This window comes from Panthera onca, chromosome A1, assembly GCF_046562875.1.
Source record: "Panthera onca isolate mPanOnc1 chromosome A1, mPanOnc1 haplotype 2, whole genome shotgun sequence".
Classification (NCBI taxonomy): domain Eukaryota; kingdom Metazoa; phylum Chordata; class Mammalia; order Carnivora; family Felidae; genus Panthera; species Panthera onca.
In genome coordinates, this window is record NC_138339.1 from 62,245,347 (window position 1) to 62,264,837 (window position 19,491).

The following is a 19,491-nucleotide window of genomic DNA, read 5'->3' on the forward strand; positions in this document are numbered from 1 at the left end:
ACCATTGTATTAACCTAGATCTCAACAGGCCCCAAAGACCCAGGGCAATGTAAAGGTGCTGACTGTGTCTGGATGGAGTTAGACTCTTAGAGACTTTCCGTGACCAACTCAAATTCTTCAGGAATTTGCAGGAATGCTCCTGTATGCATTTAGAAGACCCTGCAGGAAATGACTCCTATCACTCTGATTGTTACATCACGGTAGCAATCAGAAGGTAGCAGTTTGCCACATAAGGCTGCTTTTCTCAGAAACAGTAAGTCAACAGAGAATGATCACCATGGCCCAGCCACTGTGTAGAGTGCTATCCATATACTGTCCTACTGAATGTTCAACTCCAGTATAATCTCCATCTTAAAATGAGAAAACAAACTTAAAAGGTAAAATACCTAGGTGGGGAGGAGGAGAAGGGAGATGACAAAAGTAAAATAAGTTTAATTGGATAAAGATTTAATGAAGTAGTATTTCTCTGACACACAATTAGAACATTGCCTAGCATATTAAAAAAAAAAAAATACCTAAATGTCTGTTAAATTAATAAAAATAAAAAATCTCCCAAAGATCATCAAACTAATGGTACGGCTGGGACTCAACCCCAGATTGACTGACTCCAGGGTTCATATTGTTAAGCCACTAGGACTATACTACCTCATGGCTTTAAGAGTTACTGGATTAATGTTCAACATGGTCCTAGACTTTCACCTACCCTCCCAAAGTGAACCCACATGATAATCAATCCATCTATAAGGTTGCAGGGCTCCATGAGGTTAAAGATGCCAGAGCTTAGGATGGCATAGCAAGTTGGCATGGATTTTAAGTGCCCAAACTATACACTATTTCCCAGACAGCACATACCAATTACCCAAAGCATGTGTGTTTTTCCCAGCCAGTGATCCATCAGACTCTATGGGGGGGGGGGGGGGGGGGTCTCCATTTTCAATCTGAAAAGTTTCCTTTGCTTGAGAAATTGTTGGGCAAAAATGTGGGTAAATGCACTTCACTTGAATTGTATTCATTTGCCAAGTCCTTTGGTTTTAAGTACAATCAAAGCCCGCTTAATTTTAAGAACAGGTAAGAATCAAAGAGTACGTTCAACAGATCCACAGAACATAATGGGATTTTGGTTTGTCCAAGATTTTGCCACAAAATCTGTAAAGCAGAACCGGGACTCAATCATCAAATTCTCTACCTCTCCACCAAGTTATAAGAAAGTGATGGGTGATGGAAACAATCTAAGTAACAGGAAAACTACTAGAAACTGTATTGTCTTGGGGTTAGACTCATGGGAAGAGATAGATCTTGAATGTCACTTAATTATTTTAAATTGCATCTATAGCTATGTCCATTACAAAACTCCAAGCTTTACTTTTAGCTTATTTAACTGCACTGTTCAGAAGGATGTAATGTCCTAAGAAATACTGTATTCTCACAAACTGCCCACATAAACGCCTTGGGTAACTTGCCCAATTACAGCAGGGTATTCCCTTTGCTCTAGTTTATACTGCATTTCCTCAGATTAAGTCATGGGATGCGCATCTCTCACATCATTGTGGTGACTCTACAAAACAGACAGTGAGGTCAGGTCAATTTTAGAAAAAATACTGATAAACCCTCCCAAAATGAAAAGCTAACAATGACATTTCTGTTATATCCCAGAACATCATAAAGTCAAACTCTAGAAGTCATAACTGCTCTAGAAGCATAGCTGCAATGACTTTAAAAAGCACTTCACATTCCTCTGAATATATGACCTGATTTTTGTGCTTACTCTCCCTCTCTTTTATACATACAGCACACAACCTGAGCATGAAAGAATGTACACCAAAATATTTGTTAGGTGTTAAGATAAATGTGATTTACTTTTTCTTAAATAAACTTTTTTTTTTTTTAACTTTATTTTGAGAGAGCGTGCACATGCAGGGGAGGAGCAGAGAGAGAGAGAGAGAGAGAGAGAGAGAGAGAGAATATCCCAAGCAGGCTCCTCACTGTCAGTGCAGAGCCTGATGCAGGGCTCGAAATTACAAACCACAACACCATGACCTGAGCCGAAGTCAGATGCTTAACTGACTCAGCCACCCAGGAGCCCCTTAAATACGCTTTTTGACTTAAAAAAATTTTTTGCAAAGAGTGGTTTTTTTTGTTTGTTTATTTTAGAGAGGGAGGGAGAGAGAGAGTGCGCGCATGTGCGCGTGTTGGGGAGGGGCAAAGAGAGAGGGACACACAGAAACCTAAGCAGGCTCCAGGCTCTGAACTGTCAGCACATAGCCTGATGCGGGGCTCGAACGCACAAACTGTGAGATCATGACCTGAGCTGAAGTCAGACGCTTAACTGACTGAGCCACCCAGGCGCCCCACAAAGAGTTCTTAAAAAGTTTTTTTTTTTTTTGTTTTTGTTTTTTAATTTTTTTTTTCAACGTTTTTTATTTATTTTTGGGACAGAGAGAGACAGAGCATGAACAGGGAAGGGGCAGAGAGAGAGGGAGACACAGAATCGGAAACAGGCTCCAGGCTCCGAGCCATCAGCCCAGAGCCTGACGCGGGGCTCGAACTCACGGACCGCGAGATCGTGACCTGGCTGAAGTCGGACGCTTAACCGACTGCGCCACCCAGGCGCCCCTTAAAAAGTTTTTTAAATAACCATAAATATATACAGTAAGAAAAAATTAGTCCTAAACAAGTCCTCCTGTAAAACATGAAAAGACTATATATAAGAATAAATATACCAAAAAAGAGTACATACATATATATTTTTTCTATGTGTATATATATTTTATGTATATTATATATAATGTGTGTGTGCATGTGCGCACATGTGTGCAAAAGCTTCAATTACTCTCCTTTCTTACCTAGAAAGCAAAGTGATCCAGGTTTGATTTAGTTTAGTAATGTTGTAAGTAGCTTTTAGACTATATCAGGAGTAAATGTAAAGATATCATTAGTCAATACTTTCCAACTCATTAAAATTATATAACATTTTCCCTCAAGACTTCGGTACAAAAATAACTTGCCAACGTGTTTTATACCACCTATTATTAAATAAGAAATATTTTTCAATGGAAACTGAATTTTACTCTACATCTTAATTTTCTTTAATCTCCCTTGATGTTTCATCTGAGAACTTCTTTTTCTTCCCTCTTTAATAAATATTGGAAATGGAGTGCCTGGGTGGCTCAGTCGGTTAAGCGTCCGACTTCAGCTCAGATCATGATCTCACAGTTTGTGAGTTCGAGCCCCGCATCAGGCTCTGTGCTGACAGCTTAGAGCCTGGAGCCTGTTTTGAATTCTGTGTCTCCCTGTCTCTCTGCTCCTTCCCTGCTCATGCTCTGTCTCTCTCTCTCTCCTTCAAAAATAAATAAAAACATTAAAAAAATAATAAGAAAATAATAATAAAATAAACGGTGGAAGTTTGGGGTGCCTGGGTGACTCAGTCGGTTGAGCATCCGACTTCAGCTCAGGTCATGAATGATCTCACGGTTCGTGAGTTCAGGCCCTGCATCAGGCTCTGTGCTGACAGCTTGGAGCCTGGAGCCTGCTTCAGATTCTGTGTGTGTCTCTCTCTGCTCCTCCCCCACTCACACTCTGTCTCTATCTCAAAAATGAATAAACATTTAAAAAAATTTTTTTTAATAAATGAATGTGGAACTTCTCACACTTTTCATATTTAGGCTTTTAGTATTCATCCTTATTCTAAACTGAAAAACCAACCTTTACCATTCAAATGTAGTTCTGTCCCTGTTTATTATTCCCTTCTTAAAATGCTTAAGGATCAATTGTTCCAGAAAAAAAAGTTAAATGTTTTTCAGTCATTTGTTTGCCCTAGGCAGTTACATTATAATTTCTAGTCAGTATATTTAGTGTTGGTATATAGAAAATAAAAATACAAGCCAAGAACTTATTTTCAACCCCATGACAGATCCAGTGCAAAAAGATACTCTCCTTCTTGCTTCCAAGGGTATATTACATTTCATTCAATAACAGATAAGCAACTCTCCCCATTCTCAGAGCTCTTGTTACAGGCTGAAGTGTCTTATTCAATGTTCATTCCAGAGTACTAGGTATCATTTTATTGTTTCTCAAGTTCCTTTTCATTATGTCTTATTTATATGTAGTAGCACACATCTCAATTTTTCACTTCAAAATTATAAGACTTTATAAACTACTCTGAGTCATTTAGGAAGACACAGCTACCCACAACATGATGCAACCATCACAAACTCAGAGAAGCAAAAGCCAAATTCACAGAAGGGTGTGTTCAATAGGTCCCATGTGTTAATTTTTGGCAATACATCAATGATTAAAGGTCCAAAGTCTTTTTAATCGTTAAGTTAAAATTCTTATATTCAGGGTAACTGAAGTTCAAGGCAGAAATGTATTGAGGACTGCCAGAAAAAGCACAAGCTACTATAATGAAACTACATTATGGGACCGACATAGTTTTCACCTCCTCCTTCAGAGCAAGACATATTCAGGAGATGGATGGTCTCTGTTCCTTTTCTCAGCTATAAAACTAGAAGGTAGTTCCAATGATTCATATGCTGACATTTTAAGTACAAACACTAATTCACTTCTGGGTTCCAATCCCCATCCTTTAACTGCTGGATATACCAATTAGAAAGAACTTTCATGTAACCTCCTTCAACTCACCCCTTGGAGTGATCACTACTTTAGGATCTGAGACCGATTTTCTAATACTTCTATACTAAGGGTAATTTCAGAGGACAGGCCTAGAAAAACTTTATTAAGCTTTCTTCAGATTAGACAAATCCTTCTTTTCTTGTACTTTAAGAAACTCAAGAAAACTTGTTCCCCCACACAGCTCAACTGCGAAGTTCAAGGTCAAGTCTGAGTAAACTGAGTTTTAAGCTGAAAACATTCAATCTAGGTTAGGAGGCAGAGGTAAAAGTGCAAAAGATAAGCAAGTAAAAGGGCACAAAAGATGAACAAGACTAACACTTTTTTCCATTTCACCAGTTTTAGATAACTAACATCTTAGCTCAAATTTTCTATCTTGTGAAAAGCAAGATAATTTATTGACTAAGATCAAAGGCAACTATCTACCTCATTTTTTACTGCTGTCATCTCCATTTTGAATACAAGAGTGAACATGAGAGTCCTTAAGAAACACATTCCATTAACTTCAACTATGCTTATTGCCCCAAAGGAAAAACGCACACACTTCTGCAGCAAGGAAAGAAAAGTCCACCCAAACCCCTCACCATCTGTGGAGAGGATATGGAGTTAGAAAACAGAAAATGGAGCTTACAGTTTGGGATACTCGTTTTATTCCTTATTCGAAACATCTCTGTGCTTCAGTTTCCTCCCCTATGAACCAGCGATATTAACATCATCTTTCCTTAAAGTCAAAGGGTCCTTGTAAGAATCAAGAAAATGTGAAGATTTATTTTTAAACCGAAAACTACAACAAAGGAAAAGATTATGTATTGCAATTATGGCTCTTCTCACATATTAATTATACTTGTGAACCTTAAACAATCGAAAAGCCATTACTCTGAATTACTTCAAGCTCTCATTCAACAAGTATTTCTTATGTATATGTTACTTACAAGCCACTGTGGTAGGCCCTGTTGAAACAGTATGTACGCTCAGTTTGTCATATTGGTATACTCAATGTGTTTGCTGTGCAAATAACAGGGAGATTTTGATATGTAAAAACAGGATGAAAAGTGCAAAATATATTTGCATTACTAAATATCTCATAACACAAGGCATGCGTTAAAGAGCTACGTTATAATATTGTATTTGTGTAACTAATTTCCTCCCAAACACAAAGCTCCTTATACTTTTTACATGGAGGAGTGTGGGTTAGACCCCCAAAGTGAAATTTGTGTTTAGTAAAATACTTCAAAGATCAGTTTCATCCTACAACTTGTCCTCAGACTTTGCCCTCCTCTAACATCCCCTAAAATGTCTGCTGAAAAAAACCCACCGAATGAACAAACAAAAACCCCTACATTCAGAAAATTCATAAAGAGTGTCTTTATTATTCCCTGTTAATAGAATACTTTATAGGCTATATGTGAAAACTAGATTTCTGCTACATTCAATGTAAACACAAATTCAGCTCAAGGGCAGCCTAACAATTCTACTGGGCTGGGTGGGCTATAAATATAATTAACTCTTTTCATATGCAAAGCAATTCAAATCATCACTAGGTTTGCTAAGGATGACAGGAGAAAATAACAAAAATACACACAAAATAAGCAGGGAGACCTTAACAAGCAAATTAGATCACTGCCTCCTTCAGTTGGGCAAATAAGTATTTATCCCAGAGTTAATTATGGTGAGGAGTCTCTATAAGACAATGGGCTTTCATACAACTAAGGAACTCGTAATAAAATAATTTCATCCAAAAATCAAATTAAATAACTAAAGCCAAGTAGTACACTTTTCATTCTCCAAGTGATAAAACAGTCACAATTATCCATTTATTATTTCAGAGCTTATAATATTGTGAGGCAAGTAAGAAATAAACAAGTAAACAAATAATTTCTAAAAGCAATTAAAAAAATGAGGAAGGGCCAGGCTATTTTTAAGAACTTAATAAAAAAGCATTTCACAGCAAATATTTACTATGTAAATAAATACTAAGTGAAAAGGTCAAAGGCCTTGAAAAGGAAAGAAAATCCAAGCCTTGCTCACTAGATGCGAAGATCTTTCTTTCACTGACATTCCTTTTTTGTTTTATCTCAATATAGTCCACTCTTTATAAGCAAAGTCTGACTAACATATATGACAGACATCAGACCTCACCTACTAGGTCCCTCTCAGCATCATCTCATTCTGGTTCTTCCTTCATAAGCCACAGTCAAATCTTTCAAACACAAGATCTCATTTATCAACCCCATTTCCATTAAGCACTTCCTGCCTGAACTTCCAAAGTTTTCTTATTTTAATGTTTATGTATTTATTTTGAAAGGGGGGGGAGGGGCAGAGTGGGGAGAGAGAATCCCAAGCAGGCTCTGCACTGCCAGCACGGAGCCTGACACAGGGCTTGATCCTACGGATCCATGAGATCATGACCTGAGCCAAAATCAACAGTCAGACCCTTAACCGACTAATCCACCCAGACACCCCTGAAACTCCAAAGTTTAAACATAATACAAGCATGCCTGAATTGTAGACAAAGAGCTGAAATATTTGATACCCAAGAGAGAAAGGAGAAAAGTGAAGCTGTGTCAGACAGAGAGAAGAGTAGGCCTAATAGTGCCAAGCTTCAAATGGGCTGAGAGGTAAAGTTCATGTCTTAAATAATGAAACAGCTTCACTTACAGAGTACATTATGAAGCCAAAAGTTGCTCCAGAAGAAAGAGACCACCTGTGGGCTTGTTACTACCCTTTTAATTCCTGGCAAAGGCAAGTCAAATGCAGGCAGTAAACAAACTTCCAGATCTAAAACCAGACTGTAATTAGTGATATAGGCACAAGTTACCACCGCATTGATTCCCTTCACTATCTCTTTTTTAAGTAAGCTCTATGCCCAACGTGGGATTTGAACTCATGACCCCAAGATCAAACGCACAACCCCAAGATCAAGAGTTGCATGCTCTACTGACTAAGCCAACCAGGCCCCCCCATCTTCGCTATTTTTAATGTGTTACCTTTCTTTTGTTTGCTCTTAAAGTTTTATACTTAATTCATATAGTACTTTTTCAGTAATTCTATGAAACCACAGATATCTAATACAATGCCCACAACAGTATGCCTATCCTGAGAATAGAGAAAAACCGACTGAAATTATGTGTTAAAGATTTTTCCTAGGATCTAATCAACTAATTTTAAAAACTGGTTCCAAAGAACTCAAGGAAACAAAACAGTTGCTTCAGAGTTCTACAAACATGATTCAAATTATATGTAAAATATGTTACTTTTTAAGAATCATAATAACAAGACCCCACACATCAAATGTTAAATTTCAAACATACAGACCATCATGAAACATGTTCATCATGAAACTAATGATGGTGACATTGGAATAAAGCTTCTCTTACTTTCTCTATGCACATATGAAACTTAGGGAACTTCTTGAAATGGGTCATTGATTGGGAAATCAAGAGCTCTGCACGGTGCCTTTCGTTAATACAGACACACACATGTCCACTCATGTAACAATGTACCAGTGAACACACTAATATGGTACTATGCAGGTCTGGGCCCCATTAAATGTCACAGCAAGTTTAGATATACCTGCTCAGCATATTCTCTCATGGCAAAAAGTAACTCAACAATGCTTAATGAAAAGATAACGTAAGTCACAATACTGGAAGACATAATGTTGAAGTTTTGAGTACAGTTGATAGTGATTCAAACTTCAAAAAAAAACCTATAGAACTTTATGAGACTCTAATTTTTTTTAGTGACTGTACAATCAAAATAAAAGAAAATGAAATGCTGAGGCTGATACTTTAGTATTCAATGTAAGGTATACCTAAAAAAAGGAGATTCAACTGTTAAAAAAGTTTGAGTATACTGATCTCATCCAACAAACATACTCATTTTATAGATAAGAAAAAAACAAGAAATGGGGAAGTGACTTTAGGTCATACTAGATATAGAGAGACAGAGATGGAACTGGAACTTTTCATTACACTATATGGTTCTAGTTAACAAAGAGCTCTTGTTCTAGAATTAAGTAAGTCTTCTATTAGTGGAATTTTACTTTCTCCCTAACACCACTATAAAGTCAAAAACGTATGTCATGCAACAGCTAACTGAGTCTAAGGTATTATGAAACCTCAAGTATTATGAAGTCTGTAGCAGGCCAATGCAGCTTACATCCCGAGAAGATAAGTAATGTCGAAAAATAACCATGATAGGGGCACCTGGGTGGCTTACTTAGTCCGTTAAGCATCCGACCTCAGCTTAGGTCATGATCTCACGGCTTGTGAGTTTGAGCCCCATGTCCGGCTCTGTGCTGACAGCCTGGAGCCTGCTTCACATTCTGTGTCTCCATCTCTCTCTGCCCCTCTGCCACTTGTGCTCTCTTTCTCTCTCTGATATAAATAAACATTAAAAAAAATTAAAAAAAAAAAACATGATAGAACCTTTTTATAAAAATGAGAGAAAGGAGGGGAGCCTGGGTGCCTCAGTCGGTTAAATGGCTGACTTCAGCTCAGGTCATGATCTCACAGTTTGCGCATTTGAGCCCTGCATCAGGCTCTGTGCTGACAGCTCAGAGCCTGCAGCCTGCTTCGGATTCTGTCTCCCCCTCTCTCTCTGCCCTCCCCCACTCATACTCTGAAAGAAAGAAATGTAGATACAAAGGGTACAAACTTTCAGTTATAAAAAGAATAAACTCTGAGAATCTAATAATGTACAGCACAGTGACTATAGTTAATAATAGGGTACTGTAGACTTGCAGGCTGACAGTAGATCTTAAGCTTGTTTCTGGGTGGGAAAATGAAAATAAGGTTCAGATTTATTCAGTAATCAAAGATTATCCCAGTGTTGGAAGTTAGGAGAAAAGAACTGGGAAAAGTTTGGATTTTGGATCCAGTATAGCCTAGGAAATAATCACATTCTGTTAGTATTAGATCTACCAAATTTTCAGTTTAAAGAAAATACAGAGGCTAGAGAAATACACTAAATGACAATCAGACAAACCCAGAATGTGATACATTCTATAATACTCTTCAAAAAATCAATGTCATAGGGAAGAAAAGGGGAGAAGCTGTTCTAGATTTTAAAAAATTAAATACAAAAACAAATGCAATGTCTCAATGCTGAATAGATCTTAATTTGAAAAAAATAGCTATAAAAGGCATTTTGGGACAATTGGTGGACTGTGATTATGGACTTGATCTTAGGGAATAATCTTCTTAGGAGTGATAATGGTATTTACATGTTGAAGTGTCATGATGTCTATACTCTCAGTTAAGCAAATACACACACACACACACACACACTGTTTAATCTAAGTGACGGATATTCAAATGTTTATTATATTAATTTTTTCAATATGCTTGAAAACTGTCATTAAAAATATTTTAAAAAAGAATTAAGATATAATCTTGACAAAGATGATCTAATCCATTCTCTTCTTTCAACAATGTAAGAAACAGAGCCCAAAGCACCACAGATAATGCAGACGTTTTCAAGAGATTAAAACTCAGGCACGTCTGCAGAATCTTTGTGCAAACTCTTTCCATGTGCCAGAAACCTAGGACCATAGACAAAAACTGATGTGGGACAAACATATACATACACGTACATATAAAAAAGGTGGTTTTTTTTAAGTTTATTTATTAATAATCTCTACACCCAGCGTGGGGCTGGAACTCACGACCTCAAGATCAAGAGCCGCACGCTATTCTGAGTGGGTGAGCCAGGCACCCCATGTGCATGCAAAAAAGTGAAACACATTTCTGATGTTTAATATGTGACAATATGATTAAAATTACAAAAGAATAAAAATATGCTAAAGATTGTAACACCTTGCTACATCAGAATTTTGTATCAAATAACCTCAGAATGCAGCATTAAATGGGAATTATTAGCACACAAAAAATCCACTTAAATACCATCACCTATATATTGTCTCGCAACTGGTCTATTAATTGTGGCAACTGTGCCTTCCTAAAATCTGGCAACATACCTTAATAACTTCATATTTCACCTACCCCTCCACAAGCTTCTTGCCAGTCCGCCAAAATGCCAGGTTTTCTCATATTGCTATACAAATAATTTCCTCTGCCTTCTACTTTGTCTCCATCTACTCCTCTTTCAAGACCAACTACTTATATCTCCTCTTCAGTGAAGCTTTCTGACCCTGCTCCCCACTATTCTCTGAACTTCCATAATACTTTTTCCATTGCTGTAGAGGCTTTAAAAAATTTTTTTTTAATGTTTATTTTTAAAGGAGAACGAAAAAAAGAAAAGAAAAAAGAGGGAAGGGCAGATGGGGCGGGGGGAAAAAAAATAAAGGAGAGAGAAACCGAGAATGTGCAGGGGAGGGACAGAGAGAGAGGGAGACACAGAATCCAAAGTGGGCTCCAGGTCTGAGCCGTCAGCACAGAGCCCCACGCAGGGCTCAAACTCCCAAGCTGTGAGATCATGACCCGAGGGGAAGTCGGATGCTTAACTGACTGAGCCACCCAGGAGCCCCACTGTAGAGGTTTTTAAAACTTTTCCTAATTAAATGTATGATTCCTCTACTCAACCATAGTCTACTTGATATCAGAGAGCAGGCCTTATTTATATGGTTAGCTATAAGCACTGGCAGTTAGAAATAATGGAGGCTGGCTATTTTTAAAAGTTCCAGTTTAAAAAAATAAGATGTTTACCCTGAGTTGAAAGTGATAGTTTATCATGAAGCATAACCAAGTGATCTGGACCATCTGTTATTCTGCCCCTTTGATACTCTTGTCACATAGTCCACAAGCACGGAAATGATCTGAACTGATGCAAAGAGGCCTGCCCTAGCTCATACCTATAAGCCAATCATAATACATGCAAAAAATTATCTGAAGGGTTTTGAGGACTTCATGAGAAAAGTCCAAAAGTCACTACTTCATTATTTAGTCAAGTCTTGATATATCAAGACCTCACTCACACTCAAGTAATATTCACTTAAAATGACTTTCACACATTAGGATGTTTTTGTTTAGACATCTAACTTGAACAGAAATTCCATTTCTGAAAACAGAGCAATAATGGAAACGCCTAAAAGTTTTACTGCAAACACGCAAAAAACGGCATTACAACACTCAATGCATACTCAGCAATATTTAACCTCTCAGCTCAATATATGGGATATATTCAAAAACAAACTTGATTGTTGCTGACTGCAAGTCAAAAGTGGCTGATGCAAGGCGAATACATGCTGATTGTTCTCGGCCAACACACATGCATCTTTAAGTACATACGCGTTAGTAAAGTCTCAACCTATGGTCCTTGAACTACCAGTGAATCATGAGGAGCTTGCTGGTAGCCTAGTATGCCCGATAAGCAGAAGCAGAAAGCTGGGTAGGGATGGTGAGGGGCGGCGGGAAGAATCAGGTGCAATGGTCCACCAAATGAAGATAAACCATTCAGGTGGTCTGCAGTAAGGAAAAATGAGAGAATCACTAAATCAGCAAATTGATCATCATGCCCAATTAATATGATTATGTTGTTTAACGAAATCAATCTAATGCTTTCTTGCAACAAGAGAAGAATGTGTCTTGGTCAAAAGCCACAAGAGATTACTAATTCATAAACACAATGGCAAAAGTTCCTCACTACAAGAGAGTAACACTCAATAATCATTCCTATTAGAAGACTCACCTGAGTATAGTACCACTAGCAGGTGCTGCCAAAGCTCTGCATTTGCAGTAAGAAAATCAGATTTTAAAATAGGGGCGCCTGAATGGCTCAGTGAGTTGAGCGTCCGACTCTTGATTTCGGCTCAGGTCATGATCCCACGGTTGTGGGCTGACAGCATGTTGACTGCTTGAGACACTCACACTCTCTCTCCCTCTCTCTCTCTCTCCCCCTCCCCCCATTGCATTTGCTTGTGCTCTTTCACTCTCTCAAAATAAATAATAAACTAAAACAAAAATGTTTAAACAAAAAAATAGGGTCTCCTGGCTGGCTCAGTTGGAAAAGCATGCAACTCTTGATCGAAGGGTTGTGAGTTCAAGCCCCATGTTGGGTGTACAGATTACTTAAAAAATAAAATCTTAAAAAAAAAAAAAAAGTAAAATCCATCTATTAAAATTTCTCCATAAGAGAGGTGTTACAGGGGCACCCAGGTGGCTCAGTTGGTTGAGCATCTGACTTCGGCTCAGATCATTATCTCGCAGTTCGTGAGTTCCAGCCCCGCATCAGGCTCTGTGCTGACAGCTCAGAGCCTGGAGCCTACTTCAGATTCTGTGTCTCCCTCTCTCTCTGCCCCATCCCCACTCATGCTCTGTCTCTCTCTGTCTTAAAAATAAATAAAACATTAAAAAAAATTTTTTTAAAGAGAGGTGTTACAGACTAGGATCATCAAAAATCAGAATGAAGATTCTTATCATTTCTAATGGCATAAAGATTCTACCCATAGTATATAGCACTAGCAACTGATTTTTTTTTTAATGTTTATTTTTGAGAGAGAGAGACAGAGTGTGAGCAGGCGAGAGGCAGAGAGAGGGAGACACAGAATCGAAGCAGGCTCTAGGCTCTGAGCTGTCAGCACAGAGCCCGATGTGGAGCTCGAACCCACAAACTGAGATCATGACGTGAGCCCAAGTCAGACACTTAACCCACTGAGCCACCCAGGCGCCCCCTAGCAACTGATTCCTAAATAAAATCAGAGATGAAAAAAACCCAGGCCATTTACTATCCATAGCAAGAATCTTTAAAAATGCCATTCCAACATAAAGTCCAAGATAATCTTGACTGGGAAAAAATGTCAACCTTTTATTTGCTAGAAAACTGAAAACAAAATTGGACTAGCCAGGGATATAATATCCCAGGTCTATTTTTAATAAAAACTTGAGTGCTTAAATCTCTTTCCAGAGAGGATTCAGCTTTCCCCACATCTCAGTATTTTCCAACTGTAGCGTCCCCGACCTAAATTTTGTTCTCATACCTACAGCCTTCCTACCCAGAGTTCCCCTGGATTTCCGACACACACCTTCTTGCTGCCTATTTTCCTTTTGGTCTTCCCCCACAGCTATCTATACTCATTCTGGTAAAATCAAGCACCCTCTGCTTTATACCAAGTAAATGCCTCCTATTTTGTAGTATGTCTTTCTCCAACTGGCATAAAATTTTATGCATCCTACTCATAAAGCCACAGAGCTACCAGCCCAGAAAATAGGAAAAATTTTTACTTCAACTGTTACACTAAGGAGAAGGGCAGCCTAATCATCAGCCCTCCTCATGCTCAGTTCTACTTCATTTTTAATTATAGACCCAGTCCTAAGAGTAGAAGCATAAGAAAATTCAATCAGCAAACTAATTAGATGATGTGTAGAATATATGGAACATTGAAAATACATAAGATAGAGATATGAATGATATTCTTGGTGAAGAAAGAAACCAGTGTTTTGTAGAGAAATGTGTTTGTCTGAAGTATATCAACCTCAAAAGGCCTACTGGTATATTCTGGGGCTGGATGCCCAAGAAGTCTACCTTGAGTCTGGATGTGAGTAACACACTACAGGTAGAATTTCTGCAAACACCACACTAGAATGAGAAGTTAACAAAATAAATTATTTTCTGGAATTGTAAGAATGGTCAGGTCCATCTTCTGTGAAATTTTCATGACTCAGTTCTTAGTACTTTCTTCTTCTTTTCACTTACTTATAGCAGTCATTTACTTTTACACCTTCAGTCAACCTCCCCCAAAGACTCCAAAATCCACATTCCTAATCCTGAATAAGAGTTCCATATCTAAACATCTGCACCACCCTACATGATGTCCCAACTTAAAAATTCTTGTGTCAACTAAACCTTGGCATACTGAAAGGCAAATTATAGCTTGCCCCGGATAGCTTTCTTATTCCCCAAAACCTGCCAAGCCACCTCAATATTCCTGGTCACCCAGATTCACAAACATAGGTTTACAGATCTTCCCTGACTTAGGACGAGGTTACGTTCCAATAAACCTATTGTAAATTGAAATCATCATAAATTGAAAATGCATTTAATACAACTAACCTACAGAACATCATAGTTTAGCCTAGCCTACCTTAAATGTGCTCAGAACACTTACATTAGCCCACAGTTGGGCAAAATCATCTAACACAAAGCCTAATACCACGTAATTTGTCACTATACTGAAGGTGAGAAACAAAATGGTAAGAGTATCCGTTGCTTACCCTCATGATCCTGACCACGTGGCTGACTGGGAGCTGCAGGTTGCTGCCTCTGCCCAGCATCTCGAGAGAGTATCATATCACTTATCATCAGCCATGGAAAAAAAAAACTAAATTCAAACTCTCAAGTATGGTTTCTACTGAATGTGTATGTATCACGTTGCACCCCTGTAAAATTGTAAAATTGAAAAATCCTAAATTGAGCCATCATAAGTCAGGGACTGTCTGTATTTTACTTTCTTTTCTATACCCCTTTATCCAATATAGTCCCAATTCATGCCAATTTTTTCCTAATGGGTTCCTTGCTCTAATCTCTTCCCACTGTAAGCAATCCTGTACAGTGCTTCTCAAACTTCAGTATGCAGAGGAACCATTTGAGAATCTAGTTACAATGAAGATTCTGATTTACTAGGTCTGGGGGCGGGCCTGAGATTTTGCACTTCTAACATACTCCCAGGTTATAGCAAAACTGCTGGTAGCGGGACCACCTTTGAGCAGCTCAGATCACTATTTTCTTTTATTCCCTCAGCACTTGCGCAGTTTATCCTATAGTATATTTATCTGTTTACCAGTGTTTTACAGTTGTTTCATGTGTGCATATTTTATTATGCTTTCCTAAAAAAGGATTCTGACATACTCAAGAAATAAGATCATGATTCCTTTTTTGGAACAACAGCAACCAACCCAATGTTGGGCATATTGTGGGTTTTCAATGCCTTTTGATTGTGAAATGCTTCTACGGAAAATGTAACAATCATCTCTTGATTAAGAAGTTGAAGTAGGTTTATGGATTACTTTTGTCAACTTTTTAAAAACCATTTCACTACTAATCAACCTTTTCACCACATAAGACAGAAAATAAACTTCAAATAGTTTTCTATTCATAGTTAAGAAAGCAAATGTTAGTTAAGTTAGACTTATGAATTACTGGTTAAAGATTTATTCTTTCTCCATCAGTGAAGGATTAGTTAAATATACATTTAAAACAAAAACCAGAAACCCAGGCAACAAAAGAAAAAATAAATTTGACTTCATTAAAGTTAAAAACTTTTGGGGCGCCTGGGTGGCGCAGTCGGTTAAGCGTCCGACTTCAGCCAGGTCACGATCTCGCGGTCCGTGAGTTCGAGCCCCGCGTCAGGCTCTGGGCTGATGGCCCGGAGCCTGGAGCCTGTTTCCGATTCTGTGTCTCCCTCTCTCTCTGCCCCTCCCCCGTTCATGCTGTGTCTCTCTCTGTCCCAAAAATAAATAAAAAAAAAAAAAAAAAAAAAAAAAAAAAAGGAAAAAACTTTTATGCATCAAAGGACACTACCAAGAGAGAGTAAAGATGGGGCACCTGGCTAGCTCAGTTGGTAGAGCATGTGATTCTTGACCTCAAGGTTGTAAGTTCAAGCCCCACCTTGGGTACAGAGATTACTTAAAAATAAAATCTTAAAAACAAAAAAAAAGTGAAAAGATGGGAGAAAATATCTTCGAATCATGTATCTGATAAGAGTTTATATACAGAATATATAAAGGCCTCCCACAACACAACAACAAAAAACCCCAAAACAACCCAATTAAAAAACAGGCAAAGGACTTAAACAGACATTTCTCCAAAGAAGATAAACAAATGTCCAAGAAGCACTTTAATTAAAAGATGCTCAACATCACTAGTCATTAGGGAAATGCAAACCAAAACCACAGTGAGATACCCACTACAAGGGCTATTAATTTTAAAAGTGGGAAATAACAAGTGTTGATGAAGATATGGAGAAACTGAAACCCTTGTATGTTGCTGGTAGGAATGAAAAATGATGCAGCCACTGTGGTAAAGTTTGGCAGTTCCTCAAAAAAGTAAACCATTTAACCTAGCAACTCCACACCTAGGTATAGAACCAAAAACAGGGACTCAAACAGCTCTTTGTACACCAAAGTTCATAGCCACGTTATTCACAATAGCCAAAAAGTGGACACAGCCCAAATGTCTGTGTAGAAGAATGGATAAACAAAATGTGGTATATACATACAATGGAGTATTATTGAGCCATAAAAAGGATGAGGTACTGATACTTGCTACCACAGGATTAACCTGAAGACATTATGCAAAGTGAAATATATCAGAAAGAAAAGGACAAATACTGTATGATTCTACTTATGTGAAATATCTAGACTTGGTAAATTCACAGAGAAAAAACTTAGATTTGGAAGTTAACAGGTTGGGAGAGTGGAGAAGAAATACTCCTTAATGATCTAGAGTTTCTGTTTGAAGAGATGAAAAATATTAGAAATACATAGTTTCTAAAACTATGGGGGGATGGTTACACATGGGGATGGTGAATGTAATTAATGCCACTAAATTGTACACTTAAAAATGGTTAAAATGGCAAATTTTATATGTATTTTGTCACAAATTTAAAAATGAAACTAGAAAAAAAGAGAAACTAGCATTTTTTATCACAGCACTGAGTTCAAGTTCTGCCTGCCAATTATAAACAATGCAATGTTAAGCAACTTAATTTCTCTCAGGTTCAATCCATCCATAAAATAGAAATATTATCCACCTTCCAGAGTTATTGAAGACTAAATGAGAAAACCAAATCACTGAGCACAACATCTGTTACATAATAAATACAGGATAAATGGTAGTTATTATTCAAAAACCACTGTTACTCAAGTAGGTGTCTGTAAGGCTGCTATAAATGGATACCCAAAAGAATTCCATGATATTCTCAAGACATTATGAAATAAAGAAATGAATGGCCAGCAGTCAGTTATCTTGCTGTAAACCTGGAAACTTGTGACCACAGAGGGTTAGTCCCCTTGGGATATCACTGACTATGCAATACACCCAGAAAGTGAGAACCCACTTTCTACATCAAGTTCATTAAAGAGGTGAACAAAATAATAGTTGGCTGTCTTCACCTAATTTCACTTTACTGTTTTTTCCCCACATACTTATTTTTAAAAATCATGAGATTTCATTCCTTAGCCAATGCCATGGACTACATAAAGCCTTGTCTAGAGGTCCTGAGTTCCAACCCCAGCATCACAATGTCACATCATACTAAGGCAGACAACTATACAGAACATGCTGTCTAAAAAATGTTCTAGGAACATGGAAGCCTGAAGTGAATTGCTAAATAATCTTGTATAATGTATATACTATACTTGTCTTGATGAAAATTAGGCTTTTAAAAAATGGTCAAACTAGCTGAAACTCAGAAACTGAATTCTAGGCAAGATATGCCAGAGGAAGATACTACAAATGATTCCAAAATAACATATAACACAAATCTTATAATGTGGATTAAGCAATTTCCATATTCTACAGTCTTTTGCAAAAATTTCTCAAATTCCTTCAAAGTACATCCCTTAGTAAGCAAGTTTTTTTCCTATATGCAATTACTTGCATGCACAAGTGACTTAGATCCAGAGGGAAAGAGAAAGTACAGTATCTCAAATGGCCAAAAAGGTTTTTAAAACAGTCATTTTTTACTAAGGTTACCTGATATTCAAGAGTCAAACCAATCTAGGGGCACCTATGTGGCTCAGTTGGTTGAACGTCTGACTCTTAATTTCAGCTCAGGTTATGATCTCAAGGTTGTGAGATCGAGTGCTCAGTGTGGAGTCCACTTAGGATTCTCTCTCCCTCCCTCTACCCTCCCCAATTCACACACTCTTTAAAAAAAAAAAAAAAAGGTCAAACCAATCTAAAATGGTGAGACTTGAAAACAATGTGAATGTAAAACTGTCATGAAAAGCATCAGAAGACTATTTTACTTCATGTTGATAAAAGAATTTTTCATAACACAAATGTCCAGGTGAAAACTACAAACCATCAATTTATGTTTGAAAAGCAAAGGATCTGTGCCAACACCCTTAGGAAAAATACTCTTTCCCTTCTCAACAAAAACCTACTATAATAAGTAAAAACTATTTAATGTGTTAACCTAAAACACTCACCTGAGCTAATTCCTTTAAACCGCAATTAACTCTTAACTATTGTGACAATAATGAAGAACAAAGTCTTCTATAATTAAATTCCAAAACCAATCCTTTTATCCCACGCAGCCCCTTCCTCTACTTCTTCCACTCTTTACATGAGGCCCATACTTTCTCTTCAGAAGAAAAAGAGGTTTTGTGGTTGGTGTTCCTTTTTTCTAAATTTTACTTTAGAAAGTTATAGCGCAGCTTAAGGTCCAGAGATCTCAGTTCTCAAAGAAACTAATACTATGGTTATCTAACTAGACACTACTGGTAATAAATTACCAAAAGCTAAGACTTCATGCTTTTAAAGGCCCGTGCTAATAATGCCTGGCTCGTCCTAAGTCACATTACCAAAAGATGTTCAATAAATTGGTTCAAATTCATTACCAAGAAGAGAAAAACGTTTATTAAAATTTTTAAATGAGTGTAAAACAAATTAGATTTAACTGAAACTAAACACTACCAGGGTGGCCTGGCTGGCACAGTCAGTACAGCATGTGACTCTTGATCTCGGGGTTGTGAATTCGAGCCCCACATGGGGTGCAGAGATTACTTAAAAAAAATAAAATAAAATAATTTTTTTTAAGTTTATTTATTTTGAGAGAGAGAAAGTGCAAGAGGGTAGGGGCAGAAAGGGAGCGGGGAGAAAGAATTCCAAGCAGGCTCCACGCTGTCGGAGCAGGGCCCAATGCAGGGCTTGATCCCACAAACGGAGATCATGACCCTA

General features: G+C 37.7%; 1 protein-coding gene across 2 annotated transcripts in view; it reads right to left on the minus strand.

The window, feature by feature from the left end:
- Window positions 1-19,491, minus strand: part of UBTD2 (ubiquitin domain containing 2) — a 63,471-nt gene that overhangs the window by 42,192 nt on the left and 1,788 nt on the right. Inside the window, exon 1 of one of the 2 annotated variants that reach the window (XM_078446857.2) lies at window positions 5,261-5,384. The exons of the other annotated variant lie outside the window; for it this stretch is intronic. Within the exon in view, the coding sequence (XP_078302983.1) occupies window positions 5,261-5,297 (37 nt within the window). The 5' untranslated portion in view covers window positions 5,298-5,384. Of the gene's footprint in view, window positions 1-5,260; window positions 5,385-19,491 lie in introns of those variants that run through there. 2 annotated transcript variants of the gene reach the window in all.